Source organism: Ranitomeya imitator, chromosome 1 (assembly GCF_032444005.1).
Source record: "Ranitomeya imitator isolate aRanImi1 chromosome 1, aRanImi1.pri, whole genome shotgun sequence".
Classification (NCBI taxonomy): Eukaryota; Metazoa; Chordata; class Amphibia; order Anura; family Dendrobatidae; genus Ranitomeya; species Ranitomeya imitator.
In genome coordinates this window covers 590,907,975-590,928,830 of record NC_091282.1, presented here as the reverse complement: position 1 = coordinate 590,928,830, position 20,856 = coordinate 590,907,975, and the positions used below count along the sequence as shown (strand labels likewise).

Sequence of the window (20,856 nt, the reverse complement as noted above, 5' to 3'; positions counted from 1 at the left end):
CCCAATATTTTGCAGCACTTGTAATTGCACAAAAAAATTACTTTTGGTGTCAGCCAACTTCAATGTAGATAAGGACAGAGCAGGATACAGGCCCAGCTGTTTAGACACCTACCCATGAGCTCAAAGAAGGGAAACCACACTCCTATGTGTACAGAAGACAAGAAATTAAAGCAAGACCACAGAAATGAGTCGGAGCACAAGCTGGTAGAGCACAAGCTGGTATACGTGCAACATGTAGAAGCACATTTACACTGGCCATTTCGCAGATAAAACCTAAAAAAACAAAATGAGCATATACCCTGTAATAACCAAATTGTACCAGTATATTTACCACTGTAATGCTGTGCTGACATGGCCTACTGTATTGGAGATGAGAAAAATGCTGTGCCGAGCAATAGTTTTTGTGCTCTATAACTATTTTTACTACAACTTAATATTCCTGATGCTCAAAATAGAGTAGCATGCTGCAATTTTTAACCCCTTCACGACCTCCGCCATACTAGTACTCCGGAGGTCGCATCTCTTCCTTTGATGTGGGCTTCGGCACTGAGCCCACATCAAAGCCGGAACATGTCAGCTGTTTTGTACAGCTGACATGTGTCCGCAATAGCGGCGGGTGGAATTGCGATTCACCCGCCGCTATTACCTAGTTAAATGCCTCTGTCAAACTCTGAGAGCGGCATTTAACAAGTGCTTCTGGACATCGGGCAAGAAATGAGCGCATCGCTGATCCCCGTCACATGATCTGGGGTCACCGATGCTTTGGCCTAACAACCAGACGTCTCCTGAAGACCTCTATGGTTGTTGATGCTAGATTGCTATGAGCGCCACCCTGTGGTCGGCGCTCATAGCAATGCAGCAGTTCTACTACATAGGAGCGATCTGAGCATCGCTCCTATGTAGCAGAGCCGATCAAGTTGTGCCAGCTTCTAGCCTCCCATGGAGGCTATTGAAGCATGGTAAAAGTGAAAAAAGAAAAATGTTTTAAAAAATATGAAAAAAAATATAAAAGTTCAAATCACCCCCCTTTTGCCTCATTCAAAATAAAACCATAAAAAAAAAATCAAGCCTACACATATTTTGTATCGCCACTTTCAGAATTGCCCGATCTATCAATAAAAAATTAACATAATCGCTAAAGGGCGTGAGAAAAAAAATTAAAACCGCCAGAATTACCTTTTTTTGGTCGCCGCGACATTGCATTAAATTGCAATAACGGGCGATCAAAAGAACATATCTGCACCAAAATAGTATCATTAAAAATGTCAGCTTGGCACGCAAAAAATATGCCCCTCACCAACCCGAGATCACGAGAAATGCAGACTCTAGGGGTCTCGTAAAATGGCGCAATTTTTTAACAAAGTTTGGAATTTTTTTTTAATCACTTAGATAAAAAATAACCTAGACATGTTTGGTGTCTATGACCTGGAGAATCTTAATGGCAGGTCAGCTTTAGAATTTAGTGAACCTAGCAAAAAAAGCCAAACAAAAAACATTTCCCATTTTCTAGTACATGACATAGTAAAACCAATGGTGGCGTTCAACAGTAAAACTCATCCCGCAAAAAAAACAAACCCTCACACGTCAATATTGACGGAAAAGTAAAAGTTATGGCTCTGGGAAGAAGGGTAACGAAAACGCAAAAAAGAAAAAGGGCAGGGTCTCTATGGGACCAGATCTTTTATAAGGAAATAAAGAATCCAACAAATGGCTCATAACTGGTCGCATCAGATAAAAGATCCATCACAGCTCCTATAAATACAGTAATCATGATGCCAGTCTGTATAACATAGACTCTAGTTTCTGGAACTGTCATGTTAGCAGCAGTTTTTATTTACTTTCAGTAAGAAGCAACAAATGTCTCTTGTCATGTTGATACTTTACAACAATCACCTACTTATTTTTGCTTTCTTGAACAGAGTTATTCTGTGGGCTTGTATTTGGTAAGACAGAGAACCTCTTCAGAACTTTTGCAACGTTTAAAAACTATTGGAGTGAAGCATCCAGAATTGTGCAGGACCCTTGGTAAGATTTAGTCTGAAGACAAATAGTCCAAATCAGAAGTTCAGCTGCTTTTTCCTGAAATGAACCAACTGAAAACATGAATTGTCAAGGAATACCAATCAGGAAATGGATAATGAAGTGCCTTTATTAGGTAAAAGTGGCAAAAGTATTAAATAAAAAAGTGTGCGCATATCAGGGCAAAAATTGTATCATTAAAATTACTTACATATAAAAAACAGAAAGCGGCAGACCAAATTGCCCAATATTAAGATTTTATATATATAATATACCTCAAGTGTGCAATATAAAAGAAAGAAACCAATTACCAGTAATTAGAAAAAAAATGATAAATGTGTCACAATTAAGTCACTAAAAGTGCTTGTGCTGTAATAAAACCAAACCAATGTGATTAATGTTACCTGTCAGACAAAGGAAGTTTTGTCGAAACGCGCGTCGGGCTGCGCAGTAATGGGACGTAGCGACCCTTAAAGGTATGTTACATTATATTGTATTCCTCGTGCCCTCCCTTTTGCACTTTGATTGTGGCTCTCTATTTCAATTGTTATTTGATCAACTTACATATTAATCACATTGGTTGGTTTTATTACAGCACAAGCACTTTTAGTGCTTATTAATTGTGACACATTTTTCATTTTTTTCTAATTAATTGGTTTCTTTGTTTTATATTGCACACTTGAGGAATTTTATATTTCTAAAATCTTAATATTGAGCAATTGGGTCTTCCACTTTCTATCTGTTTTTTTATATGTATGTAATTTTAATGATACAATTTTTGTCCTGATACGCATACATTTCTTTATATTTAATACTTTTGCCACTTTTACCTAATAAAGGCACTTTATTATCTATTTCCTGCTTGGTATTCCTTGACAATTCATGTTTTTGTTTTTTTTGGTTGGTTTCCTACCTTAGTGGTCTTTCACTTTCTCTTTCAGAACACCGTGGCTATTTATTAGATATGTGTGTTTACTATTGAATATTAACATTTTTATTATTTAATAAATATATATATATATATATATATATATATATATATATATATATATATATGTCACACAAAAAAGAGGCAGCACTCCATAGTTTAAGTGAAAAATGTGGAAGCCCATAAGGCTTGATAAAGGCTCAGATGGAGCTGAAACGTCGCCCGGCTATGTGGGTCGATTAAACCTTCCACATTTTTCACTTAAACTATGGAGTGCTGCCTCTTTTTTGAGTGTCTGTAAACTTGGTGCAATCGCTGGACTGGTTGCTTGAGGCCCTGCACCTGAAGTTGTGCTGTTCCTTTTTTGTTTCTGGTGTGTTTGTTGTTTTAATTCATTTTTCCTGAAATTTCAGTGTGCCACCTATGTTTTGCTCATGATGCTAAGCGAAAAGACTGTTTGTTATAACAAAAAATTTTAAATCCGTTTTTTTTCTTTTCCTCAATAAATGTAGTAAGGGAAAAACTGCGTCTAGACCCAGACAGTGAGATTGCTACCACTGGCGTCAGAGTATCACTTATTTGTCCGGTAAGACAATAAAAGCTGTGACAGTCATGAGTTATTTATATGCATCACTGTAGTGATGGGGTTGAGCTGCAATAACCGCAATGGCTTTTTACATAGGTGTGTGACAAAAAGCGACACCAAAACCCACTTTTTTCTGAAATACTGTATTTTCCGGCGTATAAGACGACTTTTTAACCCCTGAAAATAATCTCAAAAGTCAGGGGTCTTCTTACACGCCGGGTACGGCGTGTGCAGGGAGTGGTCCTGGATGGTTCCCAGGGTCTGGAGGAGAGGAGATTCATATTCATATTCATGTAAAAAAAAAAAATAATAAAAAATATGGGATATACTTGCCCTCCGACGGCCCCCGACTCAGCGGTGCAAGCGGCGGCCTCCTTTCCTAAGGATGCATTGAGCGAAGGACCTTAGATGACATCACGGTCACGCAACCGCGACGTCATCGCAGGTCCTTCGCTCAATGCATTCTTAAAAACGGAGGCTGCCGCTTGCACCGCTGAGAGCCGGGGGCCGTCGGAGGGTAAGTATATCCATATTTGTTATTTTTATTCTTTTTTTTTTTTTTTTTTCAAGAATAAGGATCCCGGGGCCTGAAGGAGAGTCTCCTCTCCTCCAGACCCTGGGAACCATACGCACCGCACACGCTGTATAAGATGATTGGGTGTATAAGATGACCCCCGTCTTATACGGCGAGTATATCCCAAACTCCATATTTTACATGGAAAAGTTGGGGGTCTTCTTATACGCCCAGTCGTCTTATACAACAGAAAATCCGGTAACTTTTTTTTTTTTTATTTAACAAATAAGGGCCTGGCCATGTAATACACTAAAGATCATGTTTGGCTTCACAAACACAGTAAAGTCGTGTAGAAGTGTAACACTTTTCACACAGTATCTTTACTCCACGCTGTAGATACTAATGAATTTCTGTTTTGCAGCTTGTTAAAATGCGCCTAACAGTACCATGTCGAGCGGAGACTTGTGCCCACCTCCAGTGCTTTGATGCGGTCTTTTACTTACAAATGAATGAAAAGAAACCTACGTGGACATGCCCTGTATGCGACAAACCAGCTCAGTATGATCAGCTTATAATTGATGGGTGAGATGTCCATTTTTCTTCTGCCACTAAATATTATTGTTATATCCAGTTAGTTAAACACCACAGGATCCAATATTTAGTAATACACGTCTAGATTAACTATAACACCATCACCCCTATTGCATATTAATCCAATGAGGTAGAGAGTTTTTTTCAAAATATCAATATTTTATTTATACAAAAATTTATACTGACTAGGGCCATCTCATATATAGGGCGCTAAATTATCCTGGATAGTCATTAGGGCTGGTATAACGTATACTAAAGATCGGCAAGTGCCATATAGAACAATCCGACCAGGAGCAAAAGATAATATGTATATTTAACCCTGAATCTGGGAGACCCATGTCAGAAGTAACTTACTTAAAGTTCGGAGCCTGGTATCCCCACCTGTCGCCCCAGGCGATACCAGGGGATACCAGGCTCCGAACTTTAAGTAAGTTACTTCTGACATGGGTCTCCCAGATTCAGTGTTAAATATACATATTATCTTTTGCTCCTGGTAGGATTGTTCTATATGGCACTTGCCGATCTTTAGTATACGTTATACCAGCCCTAATGACTATTCAGGATAATTTAGCGCCCTATATATGAGATGGCCCTAGTCAGTCTCTACTTGCTTTCTGCTTAGAGGACCAGATACCGTGGTATAATTTAGAATCTTATATACAGCAACTTTTTGCATGAACAGATATTATACAATTAGGATGTATTTGGTATCCGTCATGGCAGCTTGCACATTTGTGTGTTATGGTGTAAATGTTATTTGTCAACAGACCTGGCTATAATTGCCTTAACCTGTTTGGTTTGTGGTACTCTGATCTTGTATAAAACAATTTTATCTTTTTGTATAAATAAAATATTGATATTTTGAAAAAAACTCTCTACCTCATTGGATTAATATGCAATAGGGGTGATGGTGTTATATCCAGTTAGGTTTGTAAACTATTTTCAACGTTTAACCGTTTTGCAGCCAATGAAAATTCAAAGATCTTGCATGAATTCAGCTGACATGTGCCAGAAAGGTTATGGGCTCAGCGCTGGAGCCCGCAGTAAACAGGGAGAGCCAACCTTAGATGTACCTATACGTCGAAGGTGGTAAAGGGGTTAACAACTTCACGCCAGGGCCATTTTCCATTTTTGGGTTTGTTTTTTGCTCACAATCTTCCCAGACCCATAACTATTTTACTTTTCATCAATATGGACATGTGACGGCTTGTTTTTTGCAGCACGAGTTGTACTTTTGAACAACACCATTGGTTTTACTATACAATGTACTAGAAAATGGGAAAAAAATTCCAAGTGCTGTGAAATTGGAAAAAAAAGTGCAATTCCAGATTTTTTTTTTAATCTTGTTCACCAAATGCAATAACTGACCTGCCATTATGATTCTCCAGGTCATCAAGAGTTCGTAGGTGCCAAACGTATATAGGTTCTTTTTTTATTTAACGGGAACCTGTTTGCAGGATTGTGCACAATAAGCTATAAACAGTGTCAGGTCGGTGCCGTTATACTGATTAAAATGATACCTGGGGTGATACAAATCAGTCTTGTGGTTCTTTAGTCTTTATTTTCAGTTTTGAGTTAGATTCTCGTGCTTCGGGGCGGCCTCTGTGTGTGGGGGGAGGGTTTTTTTTTTGGTGCTCTACTTACAGATTCATCTGTATGGCTTATGACGGGACAAATGATCCCTCACTGACCTGCCCCCTCTTTTAGATACTGTATATATTATTTAAAAAATTTTTTTTTACATTCACCATGCAGGCTCTGCGCTGTAGCATCATTCATTAGCCCCAAGTTTATAATTATTTAAAGAGCTACTGGGAAAAAATAGACCACATAATTTGTTATACAATTATTTCTCCTGACTATGCTATATGTTAATATCCTAGAGGTTCCACGACAGCAGAACCCCCCTCAAGAGAACTTATTTCACAATCAACATAATTAATTAATTGAGGTGTGCAGTGAGAAAATTGTCAACACTGGTATACAATTGAACAGTGAAGAAAAATGACGTTTTTCTCATTAGAATACTGTTTTAGTTCAAAACCCCCATAATTTATTTCACAATTTCTCCTGAACTTGGCTTTTACAGTACTGTTTGGCTACATGGCAGGACTCGGAAGGGAAGGAGCGCTATTGGATTTTCGCAGTGGAGATTTTTCTAGAATAGTTTGCAGACTCCATTTGCAGAGCCTCTAAATTGCAGAACAGCAGAAACCCCCCTACAAGTTACCCGTTCTTGGCATTTACACCCCTCTGGAAATTAATCAATGGTTGTATCAACGATTTTCACTCATGGTGATATCCAGAAACAAACGCTATTGAAGTTGTAGAGTGAAAATTGCAAATATGCTATTGTAATACCCAATGCATTATGCCCAGCTTGTGCTTCTGGAGCCACTTACCCATAAACTTAGTTGGCTCTTGCTACATTAACCCCTTCAAGTCGCGGCCCTTTTAAATTTTTGCGTTTTCGTTTTTCACTTCCCTCCTTCCCTGAGCCATAACTTTTTTATTTTTCTGTCAATATGGTCATGTGAGGGCTTATTTTTTGCGGGACAAGTTGTACTTTTGAACGACACCATTGGTTTTACCATGTCTTTTACTCTTTTACTAGAAAACGGGAAAAAAATTCCAAGTGCGGTGAAATTGCAAAAAAAGTGCAATCCCACACTTGATTGGCTTTTTTGCTAGGTTCACTAAATGCTAAAACTGACCTGCCATTATGATTCTCTAGGTCATTACGAGTTTCTCCACTTGGATAAAAAATAACCTAGTCATGTTAGGTGTCTAACCTAACATGACTAGGTTATTTTTTATCCAAGTGGAGAAAAAAATTCCAAACGTTGCTTAAAAAAAAAAAAAAAAAAGTGCCATTTTCCGATACCCGTAGGGTCTCCATTTTTCGTGAGCTGGGTCGGTTGAGGGCTTATTTTTTGCGTGCCGAGCTGATGTTTTTAATGATAGCATTTTTGCGCAGATACGTTCTTTTGATCGCCCCGTTATTGCATTTTAATGCAATGTCGCAGTGACCAAAAAAACGTAATTCTGGCGTTTCGGATTTTTTTTCTCGCTATGCCGTTTAGCGATCAGGTTAATGCTTTTTTTAATTGATCGGGCGATTCTGAACACGGCGATACCAAATATGTGTATGTTTGATTTTTTTTTTTTATTGTTTTATTTAGGATGGGGCGAAAGGGGGGTGATTTAAACTTTTATATTTTTTATATTTTTTTCATATTTTTAAAAACATTTTTTTTTACTTGTGCCATGCTTCAATAGCCTCCATGGGAGGCTAGAAGCTGGCATAACCTGATCGGCTCTGCTACAAAGCAGCGATCATCAGATCGCTGCTATGTAGCTGAAATGCAGGTGTGCTGTGAGCGCCGACCACAGGGGGGCGCTCACAGCAGGCCTGCATCAGTAACAATAGAGGTCTCAAGGACCTCTATGGTTACTTTCCTGATGCATCGCCGACCCCCGATCATGTGACGGGGGTCGGCGATGACGTCATATCCGGCCGCCCGGCCGGATGCGGTAGTTGAATGCCGCTGTCTGTGTTTGACAGCGGCATTTAACAGGTTAATAGCGGCGGGTGAATAGCGATTTCACCCGCCGCTATTGCGCGCACATGTCAGCTGTACAGAACAGCTGACATGTCGCGACTTTGATGCGGGCTCACCGCCGGAGCCCACATCAAAGGGGGATTCACGGCATGCGCAGTACTAGTACGGCGCATGTTGTGAAGGGGTTAATGGCAAGCACGTTGATGCAACCTGCGGTTTAGCTACAGTGTGGAGTTCAGAAGGGAGCTGGGAATTTGGATTTGTAAGTGCAGATTTTGCTGGATTTTTCGGTGAGAGCCATGTCACTTTTCCAAAGCCTTTGTGCTACCAGTAACATGGACAACCCAGTATGTTTGTTAATACGTGTTGGACCTGAGTGGGCCTTTTTTTGTGGGTTGAGTGGAAGCATTAACCCCTTCAAAACCCAGCCTGTTTTCACCGTTCTGACCCTGCCAATTTTTACAATTCTGACCACTGTCACTTTATGAGGTAATAACTCTGGAACGCTTCAACGGATCCTGATGATTCTGACAGTTTTCTCGTGACATATTGTACTTCATTATGGTGGTAAAATTTATTTGATATGACTTGCGTTTATTAGTGAAAAGAATGGAAATTTGGCTAAAATTTTGAAAATGTTTAAACTTAATTTTTATGCCCTTTAAATCAGAGAGTCATATCACACAAAATAGTTAATAAATAATATTTCCCACATGTCTACTTTACATCAGCACAATTTTGGAACCAACATTTTTTTTTTCATTAGAAAGTTATAAGGGTTAAAAGTTGACCAGCGATTTCTAATTTTTTCAACAAATTATACAAAACCATTTTTTTTAGGGACCACCTCACATTTGAAGTCACTTTGAGAGGTCAATATGAAAGAAAATACCCAAAAGTGACACCAGTCTAAAAACTGCACCCCTCAAGCTGATCAAAACCGCATTCAAGAAGTTTATTAACCCTTCAGGTGCTTCACAGCAGCTAAAGAAACGTGGCAGGAATAAATGAATATTTAACTTTTTAGTCACTAAAATTATCTTTCTGCAACAATTTTTTTATTTTCAAAATTGTAAAAGGAGAAAATGGACCCCAAACGTTGTTGTGCAATTTCTCCTGTGTACATCGATACCCCATATGTGGGGGGAAAACCACTGTTTGGGCGCACGGCAGGTCTCGGAAGGGAAGGAGCACCTTTTGACTTTTTGAACGCAAATTTGGTTGGAATTGATAGCTGATGCCATGTCGCGTTTGAAGAGCCCCTGATGTGCCTAAACATTGGAAAACCCCCACAAATGACCCCATTTTGAAAACTAGACCCTTCAAGGAACTTATCTAGCCATGTGGTGAGCACTTTGATCTCCCAGGTGCTTCACAGTAGTTTAGAACGTAGAGCCGTGAAAAAAAAAATCACATTTTTTCCACAAAATGATTTTTCAGCAACGATTTTTTTAATTTAACAAGTGTAAAAGGAGAAAGTGGACCACAAAAGTTGTTGTGCAATTTCTCCTGAGTACGCCGATACCCCATATGTGGGGGAAAACCACTGTTTGGGCACACGGCAGGGCTTGGAATGGAAGGAGTGACGTTTTGGATTGCAGATTTTGATGGAATGGTCTGCAGGCATCATGTTGTGTTTGCAGAGCCCCTGAAGTGCCTAAACAGTGGAAACCCCTCACAAGTGACCCCATTTTGAAAACTAGACCCTGCAAGGAACTTAACTAGCTGTGTGGTGAGCACTTTGAACTGCCAGGTGCTTCACAGTAGTTTAGAACGTAAAATCACATTTTTTTCCACAAGAATTATTTTTCAGCAATGATTTTTTTTATTTTCACAAGGGTAAAAGTGCATTCAGGGGGGTTAATTTGGGTGTCCTTCCCCTCGTAGACCCTAAATCTGTGGGTGTACCCTGGGGTACTCTCACACAGTTTGTACAGCTGAATTTTAGCCTCCTTTTGAAGTGAACGAGAGATTAATCAATAGCGATGTCCCTCTGGGGTGTGTACGCCTCAGCAAATTTTCTGCTGAAGCGTTCAACCACTGGCCGAATTTTATATAGACGATCAAAGTTAGGATCGTCTCGGGAAGGACACTGAGCATTATCATTATAATGCAAAAATTTATGGATCCCTTTAAAACGTTTCCTTGTCATGGCCATGCGGAATACCGGTGTACTGTAGAGAATATCCGTACTCCAGTATTGACTAATCTGTTTTTTTTTATTATGCTCATATGCAGCAAAATTCCCCAAAATGTCATCAATACACACACGCACACCACACACACACACACACACCACACACACACACCACACACACACACACACACACACACCACACACACCACACACACACACACACACACACACACACACACACACACATCCACACACACACACATCCACACACACACACACACACACACACACACACACACGATGGTGGCCCGATTCTAACGCATGGGGTATTCTAGAATATGCATGTCCACGTAGTATATTGCCCAGCCACGTAGTATATTGCCTATCCATGTAGTATACTGCCCAGTCACGTACTATACTGCCCAGCCACGTAGTATATTGCCCAGCCACGTAGCATATTGCCCAGTTATGTAGTATACAGCACAAAGCCACGTAGTATATTGCCCAGCCATGTAGTATATTGCCCAGCTACATAGTATATTGCCCAGCCACGTAGTATATTGCCCAGCCACGTAGTATGTTGCCCAGCCACGTAGCATATTGCCCAGTTATGTAGTATACAGCACAAAGCCACGTAGTATATTGCACAGCGACGTAGTATACAGCACAGAGCCACGTAGTATATTGCCCAGCCATGTAGTATATTGCAATGTTAATAATTGGCGCCGGGCCTCTCTGATCTTTCCCGGCGCCTGCGCACTGCAGTACTTTGCTCTGCCCTCAACAGGGCAGACAAAGTACGCCGGAGCCGCAGCGTGAAGACAAGAAGAGGACATCATCGTAAGAAGAAATTTGGAGAAAATTTTGCAATTTTCTAACTTTAAATTTTTATGCCCTTAAATCTCACAGATATGCCACACTAAATACTTAAAAATTAACAGATCCCACATATCTACTTTACATCAGCGCAATTTTGGAACCAAATTTTTTTTTTGTTAGGGAGTTATAAGGGTTAAAAGTTGACCAGCGATTTCTCATTTTTACAACATCATTTTTTTTAGGGACCACATAACATTTGAAGTCACTTTGAGGGGTCAATATGATAGAAAATGCCCAAAAGTTACACCAGTCTAAAAACTGCACCCCTCAAGGTGCGTAGAACCACATTCAAGAAGTTTATTAACCCTTCATGTGCTTCACAGGATTTTTGGGAAAGTTTACAAAAAATTAAAATTTAACTTTTTCTCACAAAAAAATTACTTCAAATCCAATTTGTTTATTTTCCCATAGGTAAGAGGAGAAATTGGACGGCAAAAGTTGTGCAATTTGTCCTCAGTACGCTGATACCCCATAGGTGGGGGTAAACCACTATTTGGGTGCATGGCAGAGCTTGGAAGGGAAGGAGCGTTGTTTGATTTTTCAATGCAAAATTGGCTGGAATTGAGATTGGACGCCATGTCGCGTTTGGAGAGCTCCTCATGTGCCGAACAGTGGAAACCCCCCGCAAGTGACACCATTTTGGAAAGTAGACCTCCTAAGGACCTTATATAGATGTGTGGTGAGCACTTTGAACCCCTAAGCGCTTCACAGAAGTATATAATGTAGAACTGTAAAAATAAAAAATCATATTTTTTTTTCACAAAAATGATCTTTTCGCCCCCAATTATTAATTCTCCCAAGGGTAACAGGAGAAATTGGACCCCAAAAGTTGTCTTGCAATTTGTCCGGAGTATGCTGATACCCCGCATGTGGGAGTAAACCACTGTTTGGGCGCATGGCAGAGCTCAGAAGGGAAGGAGCACCATTTGACTTTTCAACGCAGAATTGGCTGGAATTGAGATCGGATGCCATGTCGCGTTTGGAGAGCCCCCGATGTGCCTAAACAGTGGAAACCCCCCAATTCTAACTCCAACCCTAATCCCAACCAAAACCCTAACCACACCCCTAATCCCAAACCTATCCCTAATCCCAACCGTAAATGTAGCCCCCAGCCCTAACGGGAAAATGGAAATAAATACATTTTTTTTTTTTTTTTTTTTTCTAAAAGGGGTGATAAAAGGGGGTTTGATTTACTATTTATAGCGGGTTTTTATGTTTGGCAGCTGTCACACGCTAAGACTTTTTATTGCAAAAAATAGTTTTTGCATCACCACATTTTGAAAGCTATAATTTTTCGATACTTTGCCCTCAGTCATGTGAGGTCTTGTTTTTTGTGGGACAAGTTGACGTTTTTGTTGGTACCATTTTTGGGCACGTGACATTTTTTGATTGCTTTTTATTATGATTTTTGGGAGGCAGAATGACCAAAAACCAGCAATTCATGAATTTCTTTTGGGTGGAACAGAGAGCGAAAGACTGTGTAAATAGATTGAATGGTCTAGTAGTACTACATGATCACATCACCATTGTTTACCGTATCTTGATGTTGGACTGAAGGACACTGGGTAATTCAAAGGGTATGTGCACACGATCAGGTTTTTCGCGGTTTTTTTTTTCGCAATAAAAATGCATTACAAACTGCAGACATATGCATCCTCTCATTTAGAATGCATTCTAAAATTTTTGTGCATATGATGCATTTTTTTCCGCAAAAAAAAAACGCTTTGCGGTAAAAAAAAAAAAAAAGAGCAGCATGTTCATTAATTTTGCGGATTTTCTGCGTTTTTCCCGCTATTCTATGCATTTGGGAAAAACCGCACAAAAAACACCAAAAACGCAAAAAAAAACCGCGAAAGAAACGCATGCGGATTTCTGGCAGGAATGTCCAGTTTTTGTCAGGAAATTTCTGCTAGAAAAATAGCTTACCTGCCTTGGGTATAAAAAGCCTCTGAGATCACATCATTAGAGCTGAAGTAACAGCTACCAACCGGAATCTCTTCAGGATTTTAGCCGAGGGTCTGTCGGACCCGGCTGAAGAACACAGGACTGCTCTAGGATATCTCCCTACCCTTGTCGTTGCCTCCTCTCTGCGTGCATACCACAGATAGAGTAGCGACCCTGGGGGCTCTGACATAACATCTATCTTGGCGACTCAGCGGAAGGGTGAGGCCCTGTAATGTGCACCATCTTGGGGTAATTGCTGAGATTGTTCTGTTTGCTATTGTGTGTTGTGGTTCAAAAAAGTATTGCCACACTGTTTTACCTTAACCCTGTGTTGTCTGTGTAGTGTATTGCCCACCGGGAGATAGAGCGGGCGTTCAGGGGTATGAGCCCTGGTCCTTACAGTCTTGCTAAAGACTGCCGGGCCAGCGGACGAGAGCACCCACTGACCTCGTTTCTCCACAGTCACCCTTATGGTAACTGGGTCCATTTTTCTGCTTGATCACTAGAGGTCAAAGAAGTCTAGCTGTAAAACAAAGAACAGAGAATGTGCCCTTTGCAAAAACCCGCTGGCAGTTCAGTGGCAGAAAGATCTCTGTGCTGACTGTATCAATAAGACCATACGGGAAGAGACCCCTGATTTCGCCACTAGCCTTAGGGCTATAATACAAGCGGAAGTAAAAGGCTCCTTAAAGGCAGCCTTAAAAAAAAGCTGGAAAAAAAAACCGCAAGGTGGCTACTGATTCAGAGGCCTCTCTAGGGCAGGAAGTTTGGGAAAAATCCCTATATCCCTCTACCGCCGCCTGCTCTCCCCAGTCCTCAGAATCCTCCTAGGACAGTGATATAGTGGACCGACCATGTTTTCCAATGGAGGATGTAGATAGACTGGTCAAAGCAGTCAGGTCTACAAATCTGCCTTAAGGAGGAAAAAACACATAGGTCATTAGAGGATGTTATGTTTGGAGGAAAAGGGGAAACGCACATTCCCTGTCAATGCGAAAATAAAATAAATGGTAGGCGGTTCGATTAGGAGCGCTATAAGGTAGACCCAGGGAGGGAGTAGTGCAGAGTCCCCACAGCTTCAGCCAAACACCTCCGGTGGAGGATGTAACAAGAAGAAATAAAAAAAAAAGAAAGTTCAGTCCAAGGAGCGCTGAAAGCAGAACTCTTGACAACAGGTTTGGAGTTAACCATAATGCGTTTCGACGGACATGCCGTCTTCATCAGGTGGAAACGCGTTGTGGTTAACACCAAACCTGGTCTCAGAGTCCTGCTTTCAGCGCTCCTTGGACTGAACTTAATTTTTTTATTTCTTCTAATGCGAAAATAAAGACATTAGTTGATAAGGAATGGAAAAAGCCAGAGGGGTCGGGTACTTAACCTTCATCAAAGAGGAGGTACCCATTTGAGGAGAAAGACTCCGAAGCTTGGGAAAAAATCCCTAAAATTGATGGTGCCGTGGCTAGGTCTTAAAAAAATTATCCCTACCATTAGAGGACCCAGGACCCGCTTGATAAAAAGGCAGATGGCTTTTTAAGACACATCTGGGAAGCGACAGCAGGGGATTAAAACCAGCAATAGCTGGGACATATACTGCCCATGCTTTCATGATCTGGCTACAGCAGATAGAAGATCAGCTGAGGGGTATAGTGCCAATAGACGATATCCTAGCAAACATGACCTTAGTGCATTGAGCAGCAGCTTTCTTAGCAGATTCTTCACCGGATTGTGCAAGATTAACAGCCAGAGCGGCAGGCTTGTCCACTGCGGCAAGATGAGCCCTGAGGCTTAAAGGGTGTCCGGGGGATTTACCGTCCAAATACAGATTGTGTTCCATCTCGTGTGATGGTCAATTCCTTTTTGGTAAAAAATTGGAAGAAATTTTGGAGCAAGCAGGGAATAAAAAGAAATGCTTTCCCCGTTTTCCTGGAGAGTCCAAAAAGCTCATTTCGGCGGAGAAGATTTAATAATTTGTCCCCCAGGAGAAGGGAAAAATTGGGACTTTAAAGAAAAAAGAGGGTCAGGCTACATGTTCAAAGGGCCCTCTACGTAATAAAAGATAAAATAAAAAAATCTCCCCAATGACATCAGAACAGAGGTAGCAGGAAGGCTCTCTCTCTCTTCCTCCCTGCCTGGGTAAATACCGTATATACTCGAGTATAAGCCGACACCCCTAATTTTGCCACAAAAAACTGGGAAAACTTATTGACTCGAGGATAAGCCTAGGGTAGGAAATGCAGCAGCTACCGGTGAATTTCAAAAATAAAAATGGATGCTCCATACCGTTCATTATTGCCCCATAGATGCTCCATATAAAGCTGTGCCACATATAATGCTCTGCACCGTTGATTATTGCCCCATAGATGCTCCATATAAAGCTGTGCCACATATAATGCTCTGCACCGTTCATTATGGCCCCATAGATGCTCCATATAAAGCTGTGCCACATATAATGCTCTGCACCGTTCATTATGGCCCCATGGATGCTCCATATAAAGCTGTGCCATATAGAATGCTCTGCACCGTTCATTATGGCCCCATAGATGCTCCACATAAAGCTGTGCCACATATAATGCTCTGCACCGTTCATTATGGCCCCATAGATGCTCCATATAAAGCTGTGCCCCATGTATAATGCTCTGCACCGTTCATTATGGCCCCATAGATGCTCCATATAAAGCTGTGCCATTTATAATGCTGCTGAAATAAAAAAAAAATCACATACTCACCTCTCTTCGCTCAGGACGCCGGCGCTTTCAATATTTACCTGCTCCTCGTGCGGCTCCGTCTCCAGCACTGAAGCTCAGCAGAGGGCGCGCACTGACTATGTCACCGCGCCCTCTGACCTGAGCGTCACTGCCAGAGGACGCTGGAGACGGAGCCGCATCGGAACGAGGAGCAGGTAAATATCGCGCAGCGCTCCCCTCCCCGTATACTTACCTACTCCCGGCGCGGTCCACTGCTGCATCTTCTTCCTGTATTGAGCGGTCACAGTTACCGATCATTACAGTCATGACTATGCGGCTCCACCTCTATGGGAGGTGGAGCCGCATAGTCATGACTGTAATGAGCGGTACCATGTGACCGCTCAATACAGGAAGAATCTGCAGCGCTGGAAAAAGCAGGGACCGCGCCGATAGTAGGTAAGTATAATTAGAGATAATTAATTAATCAAGATAAGGGGCTTAGCTCGTACAGCACTACAACAGCCAGCAATGACACTGAGGAATGCAGTATCCCTTCTAGGCTCTTTAACATCATATATACCAGCTGTAGGGTGGGCACAGACAGCTGTAGTGGGAAGTTCTGTTGGCACAGAAATCATTGAAAGGACATTTAGAAGGAAAACTATATCTTTCCTTGGGCGTAAGAGATTCCCTAATCTGGTGGACTGTAAAGGAGCATCTGACATCGGGGGTCCTGTGGCAAAAAAACAGTCGAGGACATTATCACAACCGACGCAAGTGGTACAGGTTGCGGAGCACACCTGAGATCCCACTCAGTACAAGGAACCTGGTCCTTGCTAGAAAGGAGTCACGGTTCGAATGTGAAAGAACTGTGGGCAGTGGAAAACCTGCTAACCTTTGGTAGGGTGCTGCAAGTGGTGGTCCATCCCTAAGGTGTTTAATTCTACAAAAGTCTATCAGGTATGCTGTCATGGGAGAAGGGAAAACACCAAGGTTACTTACCGGCAGCCAGCTTTTCCGGAACTGATGACAGCACCTGTATATTTCCCCCCCTTATCACTCCTTTGGTGTGCACTATAGTTTGGGTGTTTTAGTTGATATACTGTGGTGATAGTTGTGCCATGTGTACTAACCAGGGGGGCCTCTCATGCTCTGTAAACCAACTGAAGTGAGGGAGAGGTACCGCCCTTTTATTTTCAGTAGAGTTCGTGTCCTGACCGTGCGGATCCCCTCAGGTGTGCTGTCATGGGTTCTGGAAAAACTGGCTACCGTAAGTAACCTTGGTGTTTTTGCATCACTTTATTCTGAGAGATAGAACTTTTTTATTTTTTCGCTGTACACGGCTCATTTTTTTGCAGGACAAGATGAAGTTTTCAGCGGTACAAAGTTTTTTTTATATCCGTCTTTTTGATCACGTGTTATTCCACTTTTTGTTCGGCGGTATGATAAAGCATTGTTTTTTGCCCCCCCTTTTTTTTAATGGTGTCCACTGAAGGGGTTAACTAGTGGGACAGTTTCATAGGTCGGTTTGTTACGGACGCGACAATGCTAAATGTGTACTTGCTTTTTTATTTACATAAATAAATTTATTGAAACAATATTTTTTTTTAAAATTTATTTAGGCATTTTAAAAAATATATATTTTTACACAGTATATATATATATACTAGCTGAAGAGCCCGGCGTTGCCTGGGCATAGTAAATATCTGTGGTTAGTTATAGCACCTCACTTCTCTTATTTTCCCATCACGCCTCTCAATCACATCTTTCATTTTCCCCCTCACATCTCTCATTTTCTCCCTCACACCTCTCATTTTCTCCCTCACTCCTCTCATTCCCCCCTAACACTTGTCATTTCAACCTCACATCTGTCATTTTCTGATCACTCCACTATTTTTCCTCACTCCTCTCATTTTGCACTCACACCTTTTCATTTTCACCTCACACCTCTCATTTTCACCTCATCACCTCAGTATATACATGTTTGTCATCTCCCTTATATATAGTATACATCTGTATGTCATCTCCTGTATATAGTATATACCTGTATGTCATCTCCCCTGTATATAGTATATACCTGCTGTGTGTCATCTCCCCTATATATAGTATATACCTGAATGTCATCTCCTTCTATATATAGTATATACCTGTATGTCATCTCCTCCTGTATATAGTATATACCTGTGTGTCATCTCCCCTGTATATAGTATATATCTGAGTGTCATCTCCTCCTGCATATAGTATATACCTGCATGTCATCTTCTATATATAGCATATACCTGTATGTCATCGCCTCCTGTATATAGTATATACCTGTGTGTCATCTCCCCTGTATATAGTATATGAGTGTCATCTCCTCCTGCATATAGTATATACCTGCATGTCATCTTCTATATATAGCATATACCTGTATGTCATCTCCTCCTGTATATAGTATATACCTGTATGTCATCTCCTCCTGTATATATATGTACCTATATGTCATCTCCTCCTCTATATAGTATATACCTGTCATCTCTCCTGTATATAGTATATACCTGTGTGTCATCTCCCCTGTATATAGTATATACCTGTGTGTCATCTCCTCCTGTATTAGACCTCGTTCACACGTTATTTGCTCAGTATTTTTACCTCAGTATTTGTAAGCTAAATTGGCAGCCTGATAAATCCCCAGCCAACAGGAAGCCCTCCCCCTGGCAGTATATATTAGCTCACACATACACATAATAGACAGGTCATGTGACTGACAGCTGCCGTATTTCCTATATGGTGCAATTGTTGTAGTTTGTCTGCTTATTAATCAGATTTTTATTTTTGAAGGATAATACCAGACTTGTGTGTGTTTTAGGGCGAGTTTCGTTTGTCAAGTTGTGTGTGTTGAGTTGCATGTGGCGATATGCATGTAGCGACTTTTGTGAGATGAGTTTTGTGTAGCAACATGCGTGTAGCAACTTTTTGTGTGTCGAGTTACATGTGACAGGTTAGTGTAGCAAGTTGTGTGCAGCAAGTTTTGCGCATGGCGAGTTTTGCGCGTTGCGGGTATTAGGTGTGGTGCATTTTGAGTATATACTGTGTGTCATCTCCTCCTGTATTTAGTATATACCTGTATGTCATCTCCTCCTGTATATAGTATGTACCTGTATGTCATCTCCTCCTCTATATAGTATATACCTGTGTGTTATCTCTCCTGTATATAGTATATATCTGTGTGTCATCTCCACTGTATATGGTATATACCTGTGTGATCTCCTGTATTAGACCTCGTTAACACGTTATTTGCTCAGTATTTTTACCTCAGTATTTGTAAGATAAATTGGCAGCCTGATAAATCCCCAGCCAACAGGAAGCCCTCCCCCTGGCAGTATATATTAGCTCACACATACACATAATAGACAGGTTATGTGACTGACAGCTGCTGTATTTCCTATATGGTACATTTGTTGCTCTTGTAGTTTGTCTGCTTATTAATCAGATTTTTATTTTTAAAGGCTAATACCAGACTTGTGTGTGTTTTAGGGCGAGTTTCGTTTGTCAAGTTGTGTGTGTTGAGTTGTGTGTGGCGACATGCATGTAGCGACTTTTGTGAGATGAGTTTTGTGTGGCAACATGCGTGTAGCAACTTTTTGTGTGTCGAGTTGCATGTAACAGGTTAGTGTAGCAAGTTGTGTGCAGCAAGTTTTGCGCATGGCGAGTTTTGTGCGTGGTGAGTTTTATGTCTGGTGCCTTTTGAGTATGTGCAAGTTTTGTGTGAGGCAACTTTTGCATGTGTTGCAAATTTTGTGCATGTGGCAATTCTTCCGCATGTGCAAGTTTTGCATGTGGCGAGTTTTCCATGAGGTGAGTTTTGCACTTGTGGCGAGTTTTGCGTGAGCCTAGTTTTTGCATGTGGCGAGTTTTGCGCGTGGCGAGTTTTGAGCGGCGACTTTTGTGTTTCGACTTTTATGTGGCGAGGTTGGTGTATGTGTGGTGAAATGTGTGCTGAGGGTGGTATATGTGTTCAAGCACGTGGTAGTGTGTGGCGCATTTTGTGTGTGTGTTCATATCCCCATGTGTGGTGAGTATCTCATGTTGGGGCCCCACCTTAGCAACTGATCGGTATATACTCTTTTTCGCCATCGCTCTCATTCTTTAAGTCCCCCTTGTTCATATCTGGCAGCTGTCAATTTGCCTCCAACACTTTTCCTTTCACTTTTCCCCATTATGTAGATAGGGGAAAAATAGTTTGGTGAATTGGAAAGCGCAGAGTTAAAATTTCACCTCACAACATAGCCTATGACGCTCGCACGATCCAGACGTGTGACTGTGCAAAATTTTGTGGCTGTAGCTGCGACGCCTCCAACACTTTTCCTTTCACTTTTTTCCCCATTATGTAGATAGGGGCAAAATTTTTTGGTTAATTGGAAAGCGCGGGGTTAAAATTTCACCTCACAACGTAGCCTATGACGCTCTCAGGGTCCAGACGTGTGACTGCAAAATTTTGTGGCTGTAGCTGCGACGGATAAAGCAGATTTTTTTTAAACTTTTTTATATTGTCCCAGGGTGGGACATCACTATATAAAGTCAGATCGCTGATCTGACACTTTGCACAGCACTGTGTCAGATCAGCAATCTGACAGGCAGTGAAGGAGGCTTGCTGGTGCCTGCTCTTAGCAGGCACTGAGAAGCCACCTCCCTGCAGGACCTGGAAGGACCCCGCGGCCATCTTGGATCTGGGGGTCTCCATGTACACCACATCACATCTCGTTGAGGGAAACACGAATTGAGCCCACTCGCTGCGCGATGCTTTTCTATGCCACCGGAACGCTGCGATCTTGTTTGATCACAGTGTTTCGGGGGTTAAGGTCCCGTGAGCAGTCCGTGACCACTCCTGGCACTTAGTGCCTGGTGTCAGCTGTGAGAATCAGCTGGCACTCGGCCCCGATCAGCTGCACATCACCCTTGTGCATGGCCGATTGGCTTCGATGTACTATCCTGTCCATGGTCATACAGGCCCAGCCCACATGGACGGGAT

At 41.5% G+C, this 20,856-nt stretch overlaps 1 protein-coding gene across 2 annotated transcripts in view; it reads left to right on the top strand.

Moving 5' to 3' along the window:
* Nucleotides 1–20,856, top strand: part of PIAS4 (protein inhibitor of activated STAT 4) — a 232,317-nt gene that overhangs the window by 172,079 nt on the left and 39,382 nt on the right. For both annotated transcript variants that reach the window (XM_069767935.1, XM_069767939.1), the window contains exons 7-9: nucleotides 1,920–2,025; nucleotides 3,460–3,533; nucleotides 4,469–4,629. In XM_069767935.1, coding sequence (XP_069624036.1) covers nucleotides 1,920–2,025; nucleotides 3,460–3,533; nucleotides 4,469–4,629 — 341 coding nt within the window. The remainder of the gene's footprint in view (nucleotides 1–1,919; nucleotides 2,026–3,459; nucleotides 3,534–4,468; nucleotides 4,630–20,856) is intronic.